The sequence below is a fragment of the Lemur catta genome, chromosome 1 (assembly GCF_020740605.2).
Source record: "Lemur catta isolate mLemCat1 chromosome 1, mLemCat1.pri, whole genome shotgun sequence".
In the NCBI taxonomy this organism is placed as follows: Eukaryota; Metazoa; Chordata; class Mammalia; order Primates; family Lemuridae; genus Lemur; species Lemur catta.
This window is the reverse complement of record NC_059128.1, coordinates 107,430,681-107,445,277: the sequence shown is the minus strand read 5'-3', so window position 1 is coordinate 107,445,277 and position 14,597 is coordinate 107,430,681. Positions and strand designations below refer to the sequence as shown.

At 60.8% G+C, this 14,597-nt stretch overlaps 1 protein-coding gene across 1 annotated transcript; it reads left to right on the top strand.

The window, feature by feature from the left end:
• The first annotated feature begins 4,887 nt into the window (after nt 1-4,887).
• Nucleotides 4,888-13,570, top strand: MEX3D (mex-3 RNA binding family member D). Its single transcript, XM_045542944.1, has 3 exons — nt 4,888-5,503; nt 11,308-12,684; nt 12,848-13,570. The coding sequence occupies exons 1-3, from the start codon at nt 4,888-4,890 to the stop codon at nt 12,889-12,891; spliced, it is 2,037 nt and encodes a 678-aa protein (XP_045398900.1). The 3' UTR covers nt 12,892-13,570.
• Nucleotides 13,571-14,597: the final 1,027 nt, after the last annotated feature.

Below are 14,597 nucleotides of genomic sequence, written 5' to 3'. Positions count from 1 at the left end.
GAACCCTGCTCCTGGGCTTTTGGCTTGGGGACCCCCTGACTGACAGCCCCCCATGCCTCAGCCCTTGTGGCCTTGCACTTTGCAGCATCAACAAGGGATTCGTGTGTTGCTATCTCCCTGCAGACCAGGAGCACGCCGGGCCATGGCACCCTTCCCCCTAGCTGGGTCCCTGCCCAATGCCAGCAGCTCAGGGGCATCCGAGACACACTGCCTGTGATGCCCAGTGCCCCGGCCCCAGGAAGGCAGGAGCAGCCTTCTTTTATTTATTTATGTATTTTGGAGACAGGGTCTCGCTCTACTGCCCCAGCTGGAGTGCAGTGGCATCATCACAGCTCACTGCAGCCTCCAACTCCTGGGCTCAAGTGATTCTCCCACCTTGGCCTCCTGAGTAGCTGGGACTACCTACAGGTGCCACTTTTAGTAGAGAAGGGGTCTCACTCTTGCTCAGGCTGGTCTTAAACTCCTGGTCTCAAGCGATCCTCCCACCTTGGTCTCTCAGAGTGCTGGGGTTACAGGTGTGAGCCAGTGCGCCTGGCCTTAAAATGTATTTTTGTATTACGGAAGGTTTCAAACATATACCAGCCACATATAATGTGCCAACCACAGCTTATCAGCAGGACCCAGACCCACGATGTCTCCCATAAACCACCGCTCCCCAAACCGCCTCTGATTCCTCGTTTTATTCCGACATTCTACTGTAAACAAGTCTCCGACATTTGCAGAGTTAAAAGAACCTTACACTGACCACCATACACCCACCAACTACACCAGCGGCACCCAAACAAGCCATTTCTGCACCCAGCGGACACGCCTGGAGACACATTTGGTTGTCATGCCTGGAGGTGTGTCACAGGTTTAATCACACCCCCACAAAGATATGTCCATGTCCTAAACCCTGGAACCTGTGGACAAGATCTTACTTGGAAACGGTCTCTGCAGACATGATCAAGTTAACATGAGCTCACACTGGAGGACGCGTGTCCTGGTGGAAAGAGGGACATTTGGACACAGAGACTCAGGGAAAGAGGCCACGTGGAGACAGAGGCTGAGACTGCCACAATGTGGCACAAGGCAACTACCTGGAGCCCCAGATGCTGGAAGAGGCAGGAAGGAGCCTCCCCTGGTGCCTTCCGACGGAACTGGCCCTTGATTTTCCACTCCTGGGCTCCAGAAGTGGGAAGAACTAAATACTCATTGCTTTAAACCACCCAGTTTGTGAAAGTTTGTCACAACAGCCACCAGAAACTAATATGGGGTGTGGGATACGTGGTGGAGTAGTTCCCCTGGCATGAGGTGGGTGGGAGCAGGGACATGGCCCAGCAGCACCCAGGACGGCCCCACCCCAGAGAAAGACCCAGCTACAGATGAAAATAGTATTGAGGGGGAGAAACTTTGTTCTAGGGTTGTCTTAGTCTGTCCCGGCTGATATAACAAAATACCATAAACTGGGTGCCTTAGAAGCAACAGAAATTTATATCTCACATTTCTGGAGGCTGTTAGTCCAAGGCAGAAGCACCAGCAGATTTAGTGTCTGTGAGGCTAATTTTTAAAATTTGTTTTGGTAGAGACAGAGTCTTGCTATGTTGCCTTAGATAGTTTTGAACTCTTAGCCTCAGGTGATCCTCCCACCTCGGCCTCCCAAAGTGCTGGGGCTAGAGGCATGAGCCTCTCCGCCCAGCCTAAGACTTTAAGAATACATGGCTGCAGGGGCCGTTATCAATAAATCCTTGCAAACATTAACAGGCCAGTGTTCACATATCCCTGACTGCATGTTGACACTGGCAGTTGTCTCTGCTTCTGATGGCAGATGCCCCCAACAGTTCATCACAGCCAAACTTTCCACCACCACCCTCAGGCCTCCCCAGGACATTCCTGGGGCAGAACCTGTTTCTTTCTTTATTTACTGACTCCCTTGTTTTGCTGAAGTGCATCCTCCAGTACACTAAGCTAACTAGTGAAAACCTCAAAGGCCTGAAACACCATGATTCTTCCCTCTCACTTGACACACACTCGGGGATCCTCCATCACCTTCCCTGGGACCAGAGGTGTTCTCCCTCCTAATCCTCTGGAATGTGACCTGGAAGCATTTAGGGGTCCCTGGATCCCAGACATGTGTCCCCAGGACAAGCTGTAGGGTCCTAGCTCATTGGAGACTCTGGTCCCACAGTCCCGGGCATCCCCTCCTATTATTTCTTTGACAACTTCCTTCCATTTTCCTCTGTCCAACGTAGAATCTGTTTTCTTTTCCTCTTGCAGTTCCCAGCTCTGGTCTTTTTGCTTCACATTGTTCCAGGAGGTTTCCTCTGCTTTGAATCTTCCTGGTTTTTTTTTTAGCTCCTAAGCCCTCTCTTGTTCCAGACTCCTGTTGGCTGAACATGTGGGTGCTGAGCCACCAGACCCACCTGCCCGCCCATGCCCCCAGTGTCCCAGTGTTGCCAGATGGTGGCGGTGGGCTGGGGTGAGCTGGGCTGGGTGCCGTGCCCCCCCAGACCTCTCTGTAGTCGTTTCCTCGCCCAGCAGAGGGAAGTGGCATGAGTGGGGACAGGGAGGAGAAAGGGGCAGGCCCAGGACACAAGCCACCCAATACCCAGCTTGTGTGAACACCACTCCACAGGGACTAGTGCGGGGTCAGGGGCACATGAACGCCCACAAAGGTGTGTCCCGAGGCAAGCCCCTCTCTGGCCTCAGTTTCCCCATCTGTCACCACCAACAGTCCTGATGTTGCTCTTCCTTTCTCCTCCCCGCGCCCCACCCCTTCCCTGCTCCCTTCTCCCATCCTGAGCCCCTGCATGTTGATGTCTTAGCACTCACCACGGAATCTGTGTGCTTCCTTCTGCCCCAGCTTGCAGGCAGCCCACCCACCAGGTCACCACCTGCAAAGGCCTGGCGCTGGGTGCTTTCAGGTGCATGGCTTGGGGGGCCCTAGGGGGACTTGAGGAGGTCATGCCTGGCCTCAGGCCTTGAATACCAGCTAAGGTGGAGGTTTCTGCTCTGCGGGGAGACAAAGTCAAGGCCTGTGGCTGGAACCCAGAGACAGCAGGGGCCCATCAATCCCAAACTATGTGTTTCCTAGGAGCCCAGTGGAGCCCAGCAGATCCAGAACTGCCCTGCCAGGGCTCGGTCCCATGGGGAGGGGTCCAAGCATCCATTATTACAAAGCAATTAACAATTCCAGGCAGCCTGGCGTGGTGGCACAGGTCTGTCTGTCGTCCCAGCTACTCCAGAGGATGAGGCAGGAGGATCACTTGAGCCCAAGCTCTGGGCTGTCATGTGTTGTGCTGAGCAGATGTCTGCACTGAGTTCAGGGTTGATATGGTGATCCCCAGGAGCAAGGGACCAGCAGGCTGCCCAGGGAGGGGTGAACCAGCCCAGGGAGGGGTGAACCGCCCCAGGTCGGAACCAGAGCAGGTCAAAACTCCTGTGCTCATCAGGGGTGGGATAGCGTCTGTGAATAGCCACTGCACTCCAGCCTGGGCAGTATAGCCAGACCCCATCTCTAAAAGAAAATAGAAAAAAAAAACTAATAAATACTTCCAAGCATTCGAGAGCACAAAGAGAAGTCCAGGACCTCAAGAGAGGAAGTGGCGCTGGTGGGCCTGGGGTCAGGAGAGACATTTTAGGGTGAGTAAGGGATCTGTACAGAGGGATGACCCAGGCAAGCTGAGGGCTTTTCCCGGGGTCTGACCAGCCCCTCCTGGTATAAGTGGGCAGAGAAGTGATTGCAAGTGAAGGACGTTGGGCAGGGACAGCTGTGGCGGAGGGACAGCATGGATGAGAGGCGGCGCCCCCAGAAGAGAGTGGGTCTCCATGCCAGAGGGCCCTGGCTGGGGGAACCTGCCAAGCAGGGAAGGCCCCTCAGTGGGAAATCTGACTTGTCTGTGGACTGCCCAGCCCTGATCCCGAGGGGGACTGAGAGAGGCGACGCAGGGGTTGTCCCTGGCATAGAGTAGGCACTGGGCGGGAGGCCTGCCTTTTAAGCCCGGCGGGAACTTCGAGAGGCACTCGGGACTCAGGCAAAGGGACCCCACGCCCTTGTGTAAGGGGCTGGGGGTCGCTGGCTCAGGGAAGGTGGGAGAGGAGCGTGGGGGGGGGGGCCCAGCCCGGATCTCTAAGGGGACTCGGAGAGGGACCCCAGGCCCCGAGTGCGCATGGGGCGGGGGGGATCGTGATCGGGGAGGGGGCCTGATTCCGAAGCCCGCCCGGATCACTAAGGGGTCTTGGAGACGGACCCCACGCCTTTGTGCTCCGACGTGGCGGGTCCCTGGCTGGGGGAGGCAGGGCAGGAGCCTGATTTAAGCCGGGCAGGGGCGCCAGAGGAACTCGGGGAGAACCCCGGGCCTGGGCGCGCACAGGCCGGGTGAGGACCCCGGTTCTGGTGCCCAGCGGCACCTACCTGCGGTGGCGCCCACGTGCGAGCTCACCAGTCCCAGCCCGAGTGCGGGGGACGGGGCGGGACCCGGTCCCCGTGACCGCACGCGGCCCCGCCCTGTCCGCCCCGCGCGTGCGCGCTGCCGGCTGCCCATTGTTGGGCCGCGGCCTGACGTCACGGGGGCGGGGCCGGGGCCGGGCCGGGGCGGGGCCGCAGGAGGCGGGCGGCGGGAGGGAAGGAGCGTCCCGCGCCGCCGCCGCCGCGTCGGCCGCCCAGGAGCCGCCGCAGCCGTCGCCGAGCAGCAGCCAGAGTCGCCGCCGCCGCCGCCCGGCCCGGTCCGGCCCCGAGCAGCCGCCCGCCGCCGCCCCGCGCCCCGGCCGCCGCGCCCGCCCCCGCCGCTGGATGCCGGCGGCCGGCGGCCGAGCTCGCAGAGGCGGAGGGCGGCGCGGGCGGCGGCGGCGGCGCGGGCGGCCGGCGGCCGCGGGGCGGGAGCGCGGGCCTGAGCGCTAGCTCCCGCCATGCCCAGCTCCCTCGGCCAGCCCGACGGCGGCGGGAGCCCGGGCGGCGGCGGGCCGGGGGCGGCGGCCGGCCGGGACCCCAGCCCCGCGCCCCCGGCCCCGCCGCCGCCCCCGCCCGAAGGCGCCGAGGAGGCCGCGCCCGCGCCCCGGCCGCCGCCCGAGCCCGACGACGCGGCCGCCGCGCTGCGCCTGGCGCTGGACCAGCTGTCTGCGCTGGGGCTGGGGGGCGCGGGCGACACGGACGAGGAGGGGGCAGCCGCGGGCGGCGGAGACGGCGCGGCTGCGGGGGGCGCGGACGGCGGGGCGGCGGCTGAGCCCGCGCCCCACGACGGGCCCGAGGTCGGCGCTCCCTTGGCCGTGGCTCCCGCGGTGACCGTGGTCTCCAGTCCGCTGTCGCTTCTGGACCCCGACGTGAGCCCCCCGCCGCCGCCGCCGCCCCGGCCGTCGCCACCGGACGTGTTCGCGGGCTTTGCGCCCCACCCCGCGGCCCTGGGCCCCCCGACGCTGCTGGCCGAGCAAATGAGCGTGATCGGTAGTCGGAAGAAGAGCGTGAACATGACCGAGTGCGTGCCAGTGCCCAGCTCGGAGCACGTCGCCGAGATCGTGGGTCGCCAGGGTGAGTGGCCGCCGTCGGGGGCGGCGCCCTGGGGGTCCCCGTGCCGCCCGCCTCGGGGAGGGGGTCGCTCCCGCCCAGCCCAGCCTGCGGCCGGACGCCGGAGCCCAGACCCGCCCCGCGTGGGCTCTGGCCCCTGAGGCCGCCTGTGCGCCTTTGTCCTGCAGCCGCCGCGGGAGAAAGTTGGGCGCAGCCCGCGCTCCTCCCCTCGGCGCTCCGGCCTGGCCGCTGCCTTTGTCTGGGCCGCCTCCGGCACTGGGTGTGCGCCGCCACCCAGGGCCTCGCGCCGCAGGGGCATCCCGTTGAGGGGCGCTAGGGACCAGGGTCTGGGCTGGCCGGTGGGCGCTCCACACCCAAAACAGGCATGGGGCGGGGCAAGCTCAGGTTTGGGGGTGGCTTGGGGGGCCGCCTGCAGGATTGGGAGAGAAGTGTGACAGCACAAAGAGGGTCCCTCTCAACTCCCCAGCCTGAGGCCCCTGATTGGGGTGGGGACACCACCCGGTGGGAAAAGACCCCCACCCCACTCTCATGCCTGAGTCAGGGACTGGGGGCTTGTGGGAGGGTGGGCTATCAAAGCGGCTTGGGTACAGCCCGGCAGTCCTCCTTGGCAGGCTCTGGGGGCATCAGGCCCAGGGTGTGGGGGTCCAGAAGGGGCATTGTCAGGGCGTCCCTGTGGCCGCCCCATTGTTCTCTTTGTTAGAGAGCTAGGCTGAGATTTGCAGGGTGACATCAGGCCGGCCGCTGCTCATTGGCCCTCGAGCTGCGGGGCGGGCAGGCAGCTGGTGGGCAGTGCCCAGCCCAGCACACACCCACTACCCCGTTAGCCGCCTGGCTGCCCACCCGCCCGGGGCCTCAACTTTCTCCTGCCTTCCCACTTGCCCCTCCCCACCCTGGCTCCCTGCTGACCGCCTGTGACCAGCTAGGTTCTAGAACTTGGGGTGGGGCCTGGGCGGGGCTTGGGATGGGGCTGCAGGGCACTCAGGCCCTGGCCAGCCTCTGGGCTCTTCTCAGTAGCAGGAGCCAGAGAAGGGTGTGGGGGGCTTGAATTGCAAGGTCACCTATCACCCTTGCCGAAAGCAGGGGACCCCAGGGATGCCCTCCCCTAGTTCGGGGTGGGTGGGGCAGTTTGGTCGGCAAGTGCTCTGTCTCTCGGTCATTCATTTGTCCAGCTCATGTGGGAACACACAGAGGGTGGGGCATTGTGCCCGTCTGTGACCCGCCATCACAAGTGGCAGTCAGGGAGCGAGACAGGCAGTTCTCTGAGCCCTGCTGGCTGCCCATCCCCACCCCGCCCCCAGGAGACCTGGCTGCACAGCTTCCCTCCACAATCCTTCTGCTCCCCCAACCCCATCTCCCAGGCAGCTGGTCCTGAACTGCAGCCTCAGGGCTGATTGCCCGAAGTCACCAGGCTGATGCGCTGTGTGTTCTGCATGAATGCATGTGTCCTGGCACCTGGAGGTCCTTTGAGAAGCTGTGGTATAGGAGTTGGGCTGAGAGCATGGGGACCTGTGGCCTCAGGCTGAGCATTTCTTGGCAGGGTCATGGGCCACTGAATCCCCCGGGGCACCAGGCTCAGCCCTGACCTCCTGGAAGTGCATTCAGTACCCATTTATTGGGTGTCAGGCTGGGTTCCCACTGGTGGCAGTCAGCAAGGCAGGCTGTGTATGTGTGAGGGGTGTACAGTGGGCCCTGAGTGCTCACCCTGCAGGTTGGAGTGGCCTTGTGGCCATGGGCAGATGGTAGCTTCTCTCTGTGATGCAGAGAGAGCACCTCGCTTGGGGTGGTTGCAAGGGTTCTTGTCCAGCTCCAGGTTGCACACAGTTGCCACTCCAAAATTAGCCTATGGGGTGACAGGGATGTGCCATGAATTCTAGGACAGGTTGGCAACTTCAGTGTTCCTTGCATCTCCCCTAGCTCTAGAACCATCTGTGGCTCCCAGTTTCTGCCACCTACCCACTTCTCAAGCACATGCTTCAATATCCTTTGTGCCCCAGCTCTGTTCCCTCCCTCCCTCTGGTCACTCACCCCACCCTCTACCCTGGGGGTTCCTGCTTTTCTGTCAAACCGAAGGTCCAAGGCCACCCCCTTTCCTGGAGGGCAGAAGGGGTACACTTGCCCGGCCTCCACCACCAGACCAGAGTCACACAGACCTGGTGCCAGTCCTTTCCCTGAGACCCATGTGCTGTTCTCCAAGCCTCAGTTTTCTCAACCCTAGAATGGGTTCAAGTGCTTTCTGGGCACACGATTATCGTCCACACTCCCTGTGAGGTCTCTCTCCTCCCTGAAGCTACAGAGACCCAGACTGGACGGCATTTCCCATCTGCTAAAGGCTCCGAGTCATTCATTTGCCGTGTCTTTATTAAACGCCTACCCTGTGCTGAGCCCATGGCCAGACTTATCCTGCCGCATCTCACCAGGCCCCAAGATGTGCTCTGGAGAAAGTCCTGCAGCTTCTGGGGTCACAGGAGAGGGCAGGGGATGGGGGTTGGGGTTTGAACCCCAGTTTCTCCAATTCTTCCTGCATTGCTGGGGCAGGAGTGGGTCAGCAAAGAACTTCCCATCTGCCAAAGCTCCAAGGCTGGGGGCAAAGTGGAGGTTCTGAGAGGACATGTGTGGGCATCTCCCTCCTGCCTGTCAGTGAAGGTCACCTGGGGGACCCGGGGCTCAGCTCCTTTTGAGACCCACCCCCAGCTCCTCCTTACCCTGGGCACATCCTGCAAGTTCTTGGGGGCAGGACCCAGGCCAGGTGCTTGTTGGTCACGGTTGAGTCCCTGGTACCTTGCACAGGGCTTGTCGCACAGTAGGTGTTCAGGAACCAGCAGGTGAATGAATGATGCTGCAGTCAAGGCTGGGCCTGGAAGCCATCCAGTGCTCCCTCCCTCTCTGCTGTTGTCACATGCTGAGGACAGAGACCTCAGACAGCCTTTCTTGGTCGGGGGAGGCCCGTGAAGCCCGCTGTTCTCTCTCTCCCACCCCCACCGGCCTTGGGTGCTTCTCTGGTGGCTGGGGACAGTGTCGGGTGTTGCGGGGATATGCGTTGGTTCTTTCATCTGTTAGCAAGTGCAGATGCTCCCTGGGTGGGGGGTTTTGATGTCCCTGTTTGACGGGGGAGCCAGCTTCCCTCCTCCCCCTGAACAGACCACCCAGCCAGGACTGGCTCAGGGGATGGCACTGTCCGTCCTGTCCCTGCTGCTTGGTCAGGGGCGGCCGTGTGTTGGACTGAGTTTTAGAGATGGGGACTTGTCCCAGCCCTGACCTGCCTCTGGAACTCTGCCCCCACTGTTCCCTCAGCCACTCCCCTGGGTACATGGCCTCCTGGTGGCCGTGTTAAACCCATCCAGCCTTCCAGCCCGGAGCGGTGGCCTCTGTTCCCACTCCCAGCCTTGTGGTTTTGTTGATAAGTCTGTAGCCACAGGTCACCTGCAGCCAGGACCCCAATCAGGGTCAGATCAGTGATGGCCCCTGATATGGGCTGTGTCCCCTGCCAGTGGAGAGGAGGATTTGGCTGCGTTGGGCTGAGAGTGGATTTGGGGGCAAGTGAGCCCCCTGCCTCTGGGGCAGTCACTCGATTCCCAGGCACACCCGGCTCTCTGAGCTGGAATTATGGGGGCAGGACCCAGAAATCTGCATTTTAGCAGCACCCACCTAACATCGGCTGCCTCCAGGGTCAGGGTCCCCCCGGGGTTCTTGTCACTCTGGCCTGGCTATGTCCTCCCTACTGGGACAGGGTGTGGTTGGAGTCACTCCTAGAGCCCCAACTTCATGGCCCAGCTCTTGCCTCTTGCCGCTCAGGCTTGGTCTCAGCTGAGCATAGTTAGTGAGCTGGACTCAGGTTCTCTCCGTAAGGCCTCTCAGCTGTGGGATGGGGCAGGATGGGGACAGGTTGGGGGAGGCTGTCAGGCCCCTCCCTGCCCTGACCCACCCACAGCTCCCAGATTTGTCTCCTCATGAGTCCAGACTCTATGTGACCCACAACCTGTGAGCTCAGCTGTGGCCACGTTGGGTCACCCTCTCCCATGTGTGACCCTCCCCGGGCCGGGCACCTCAGAGGTCTGGATGGGAGGACCCCATGGCGGGAACCTCCTGCTGGCTGCTCCAGTCAGGGTTGGCTTCCTGAAGGAGGGGACGCTGGGCCAAGATGTATTGGAGAGGAACAGAGGGAACTGAGGGGGGGTGGCCGGAGAGTGTTACAGGTGGGAAGGTCATGTGTGGCTGGGGCATGGGGGCTGCTGCCCGCCTCGGGGTGGTTCCCCCCGCGGCCTCTGGGACCCCTGTCTTCCATATTCCTGGCCCAGGCACCTTCTCTTTGGTTCTTCATGTTCAAATGTGCTGGTCCCACTAATTTTGTATCTTTTGCTGCTAGAGAGTTAGCAACACTGTTACCCTCTCAATGCCACCCTCTGATTGTCTTGAAACAATATCCTTGTGTTCCTCTGTCTCTGCCTCCCCAGAGCTAGGGGCTATGTGGGGTGGGGTTATCTCAAGACCTGTTAAAGGCCCTAGGGGTGGGGGTGGGTATGTCTGGGACCCAGGAAGGCCACACCTGGCCTTTAGACAAACAGGGCTGTCTGGACAATGGGTGAAGAGCCCCCTCCCACATACCCCGAAAAGACCCTGCCCCCCCCACAAGGTCAGACCCCCAGCCCAGCCAGCAACAGTGAAGCCACAGTGCTATGTCCCTGAAGCATCCCCTTAGGGAACACCTGGGGCCTTTGGAGGCCCAGGAGGCTGCCACTGGGCTAAGGCCTGGGTTCCTCTTGGGCAAGGGTCCTGGTGGCCTTGGGAGTGTCATTTGGCTGTGAGGAAATCATGGGTGATCTCCACAATCCCAGCCTTAGCTGTCTCTCCCACTGGACAGGGAGTTCTTGTCACAGGGTCTCTGTTTTATTTCCTGGGGCTGATCTACCGGATGGCTTGAAACAACAGAAATTCATTCTCTCCCAGGTCTGGAGAATAAAAGTTGGAAATCGAGGTGGCAGCAGGGCTGACCTCCCTCTGAAGGCTCCAGGGGACAACGCTTCCTGCCTCTGCCAGCTTGTGTTGGCTCCTGGAAGTCCTTGGTGTTCTTGGCTTGTAGGCGCATCCCTACAATCTCTGCCTCTGCTTGTCACACGGCCACCTCCTCTGTGGGTGTCTCTGTGTGTGTCCTCTCTTCTTCTAAGGACACCATCAGACTGGATTTAGGAACCACCCTAATCCAGGATGACCTCATTGTAACTAATGTCCTCGAAGACCCTATTTCCAAATCAGATCACTGTCTCAGCCCTTGCTGCTGTAACAACCTTAGGCTAGACTGAGTCATTTAGAAACAGCAACAGTGATTGCTCCTGGAGGCTGGCAAGTCCAAGATCTGGGTGCCAGCACATTGGGTGTCTGGTGAGGGCCTATTCCTCATAGATAGTGCCTTCTGTGTGTCCTTGGCCCAAGGGAGCTCGCTGGACCCTCTATTATAAGGGTGCTAATCTCATTATGAGGGTGGAGCCTTTGCCACATAATCCCTCCCCCACGGCCCACCTCTTAATATTGTCACACTGGACATTAGATTCCAGTACATGAATTTCGGGCCAAGGACAAACATTCACGCTACAGGGGTCACATTCTGAGGTTCCAGGTGGATGTGAATTAGGGAGATGCTTTTTTGCCAACCCCCAGAAGCCCAGAGGGGAAACTGAGGCTGGGGAAGGAAGCACCTGGTGTGTCTGAGGATAAGCCCATGGAGGGCACTAAGGCCGGGAAGTGGGGGTTCCAAGGTGGGCCCACATGCTGAGCAGGGGCCCCTCTCACCGTGTCTCTCCCCTGCTCCGCAGGCTGCAAGATCAAGGCTCTGCGCGCCAAGACGAACACTTACATCAAGACACCGGTGCGCGGGGAGGAGCCGGTGTTCATCGTGACGGGCCGCAAGGAGGACGTGGAGATGGCCAAGCGCGAGATCCTGTCGGCTGCTGAGCACTTCTCCATGATCCGCGCCACGCGCAGCAAGGCCGGGGGGCTGCCCGGCTCCGCGCAGGGCCCGCCCAACCTGCCGGGACAGACCACCATCCAGGTGCGCGTGCCCTACCGCGTGGTGGGGCTGGTAGTGGGGCCCAAGGGCGCCACCATCAAGCGCATCCAGCAGCGGACGCACACGTACATCGTGACGCCCGGGCGTGACAAGGAGCCGGTGTTCGCCGTGACGGGCATGCCTGAGAACGTGGACCGCGCGCGCGAGGAGATCGAGGCGCACATCACGCTGCGCACTGGCGCCTTCACCGACGCCGGCCCGGACAGCGACTTCCACGCCAATGGCACTGACGTCTGCCTGGACCTGCTTGGCGCCGCCACGAGCCTCTGGGCCAAGGCCCCGAACCCAGGGCGGCGGCCCCCCACGGCCACGGCCAGCCTCCGCGGGGACAGTGCCCTAGGCGCCCCCAGCGCCCCTGAGGCCTTCTATGCGGGCAACCGCGGGGGACCACCAGTGCCCGACACAGGCCCTGCCAGCCCCTACGGTGGTGCCGGCAATGGGGGCTTCACCTTCGGTGGGGACGGCCCCGGTGCCCCCGCGGGGACCGCTGCCCCCGAGGACTGCGACTTCAGTTTTGACTTCCTGGCGCTGGACCTGACGGTGCCCACCGCTGCCACCATCTGGGCCCCCTTTGAGCGGGCCGGGCCCCTGCCCGCCTTCAGTGGCTGCTCGGCCATCAACGGGGGCCCGGCGCCGCCTGCAGCTAGCGCCCGGCGCAGCAGCGGGACCGGGACCCCGCGCCACTCACCCACGCTGCCCGAGCCCAGCGGCCTAGGCCTGGAGCTCCCACTGGCCCGCCGCGGCGCCCCCGACCCTGTGGGCGCGCTGCCCTGGCGGTCCCCGCAGGGCTCCCTGCCCTTCCCGGGTGGCACGGGTTTCTCCGCACCCACCTCACTGCCCAGCAGCGCCCCGGCAGCCTCCTGCTCCCCGCTGGACTCCGGTGCCTCCGAGAGCAACCGCAAGTCCTCGACGGCCACCGCGGCCCCGGTGGCCCCGGGGCCCCCAGCGGCAGTGGCCTCCCCGGCCTTGGCGCGGGAGTGCGTGGTGTGCGCAGAGGGCGAGGTGATGGCCGCGCTGGTGCCCTGCGGCCACAACCTCTTCTGCATGGACTGCGCCGTCCGCATCTGCGGCAAGAGCGAGCCCGAGTGCCCCGCGTGCCGCACGCCGGCCACCCAGGCCATTCATATCTTTTCCTAGCGCGGGACCCGACGTGGCCCCCGGCCGGTGCCACCAGGGCCAGCCAAGGGGGCCAGGGGTGGGCGAGGACCCAGCCGGGGCTGGAGGTGAGGGGGCGGGGCCGGGGCGCCGGGCCAGTGTTTACAGACAAGCTTTAACTCCTGTCCCAGGCGTGGAGACGGTGAGCCCGCGACCCTCAGTTCTTAACAAATAACAGTATTGAGTCGACAGGTTAAAATAAACTAGAGAGAAAAGGTTTGCTTGCACTTTTATACTTTTATTTAAGACACCCCACCTCCAGGGTGATCTTTCAAAAACAAAACAAAACAAAAAAACAAACAGGATTTTTACAACTCTCGTGTGCTCCTTTTGTACGTAGCCGTTTTCTGATTTGACAGTGTTTGTTGTCCCTGGCCTCAGACTGTACAGGCACTTCTGCGAGGAGGATGGTGACATTTTTACTCCCTTTTTGGGGCTAACCGTTTACCCTTTTGTATGGCGGCTGTTTGTGGCCGGAGGGGGGTGGGGGGTGGGGTCCCGGGCGTCCCAACCAGAAATTTCTAACTTTTTTTTTTTTAATTATTAATTCCCTTCCTGCTGTGGTTTCTGTTGTCACTTTTTAAATTTTTAAAGTTTTTTTTTTAATTTTTACTTTTACTTTTTACCTCGTGTATATGTAGGGAATTTATAGGGAAATATGTACTTTATGGAATAAAATTTTAAGAACTAAAAATATATTTTATTTTAAATAAAGTAATGGACCTTTAATCTTACACAGCTAAATTACTGATTATATATTTGCTGAGCTGATTTAAGGGTTAAAAAAAATTGTATCAAGAGTTTTATTTTTTGACTTCAAAGCCTTCTTAATAAAGTCTTTTTACTACATGTGAGCGCACGGCTTCGGTGTGGTGTGGGGGGGATGGGCACTGGGAGGGTGGCCCTGCAGGGAGGACACTTGAGTCCGCTCCTGACACCCTGATTCCGGGGTCTAGGCCCTCATCTGGCCAGGCACCGTCCCTTGTTCCGATTGAAGGGGTTGCATTGTCTGGGGAGGGGTCCAGGAGCCCCCCTTCCCTGAGGCTGCTCCTATTGCAGCTGTCATCTGACCAGGGGCTTCCACGGAGGGAGCAGAGCCAGGTGTCCCTTCCTGGGGGACATTGTCCCAGCTCTGTAGTGTGTCTGAATGGTTCCCCACTCGCTGCGTGCATGGGGTCGCTGAGGTCTGGACATCCCTGTCCTAGAATTGGCCCCAATGCCTCCTGGCCTGTGAAGGGTGTCTGAGTGACGAGATGTCCCCCATGCAGGGCTGGGGTGGAGCCTGGAGACAAGGACAGAGGGTCCATGGGCTGGAACACCAGCAGTCAGCAGGTGCCAGCAACATTCCCAGGAGGGAAGGAAGCCCCAGAGTGCATGAAGCATGGGGCATCATGACGGGCCACTCTGGGGACAACGCAAGGGCTGGGGGTCTACAGGCTGCTGGCTTGAGGACTGCAGCTGTGAACAGGGCCCTGGAACATGGAACCTGCTAGGAAAGCCAGGACCACGTGGAGGGAGGCCTGGAGCTTCCGGGAGAAGGCGCAGGGGCTCAGACACCACAGGAATTCCAAGGAACACAAAACCCAGACCCCCATGCCCAGGGCCCTGAGTTGGTGTCCCCCACCCACAGGACGTGGGTGTGCCTGGGTCCCAACTCCCGCCTGTGAGACTCAGGAGTGTATAAAATATGTTCCCCAGAACCTGTGAATGTGTTTTCTTACTTAGAAAGAGGTTCTCTGCAGTTATAATTAAGGATCTTGAGATGAAATCATCCTGAGTTAGAGTGAGCCCCCAATCCAGTGGTGCGTGTCTTTATTAGAGAAAAGGGGCCGGGCACAGTGGCTCATGCCTGGAGTCCCAGCACTTTGGGAGGCCCAGGCG

What these genes read in the sequence shown, in the direction of transcription:
- MEX3D (XM_045542944.1), top strand. Translation starts at nt 4,888, where the DNA reads ATGCCCAGCTCCCTCGGCCAGCCCGACGGCGGCGGGAGCCCGGGCGGC. An exon ending in CGAGATCGTGGGTCGCCAGG is followed by an intron (nt 5,504 to 11,307) that starts GTGAGTGGCCGC and finishes CCTGCTCCGCAG; the next exon opens with GCTGCAAGATCAAGGCTCTG. An exon ending in GCCGGCCACCCAGGCCATTC is followed by an intron (nt 12,685 to 12,847) that starts ATATCTTTTCCT and finishes CTCCTGTCCCAG; the next exon opens with GCGTGGAGACGGTGAGCCCG.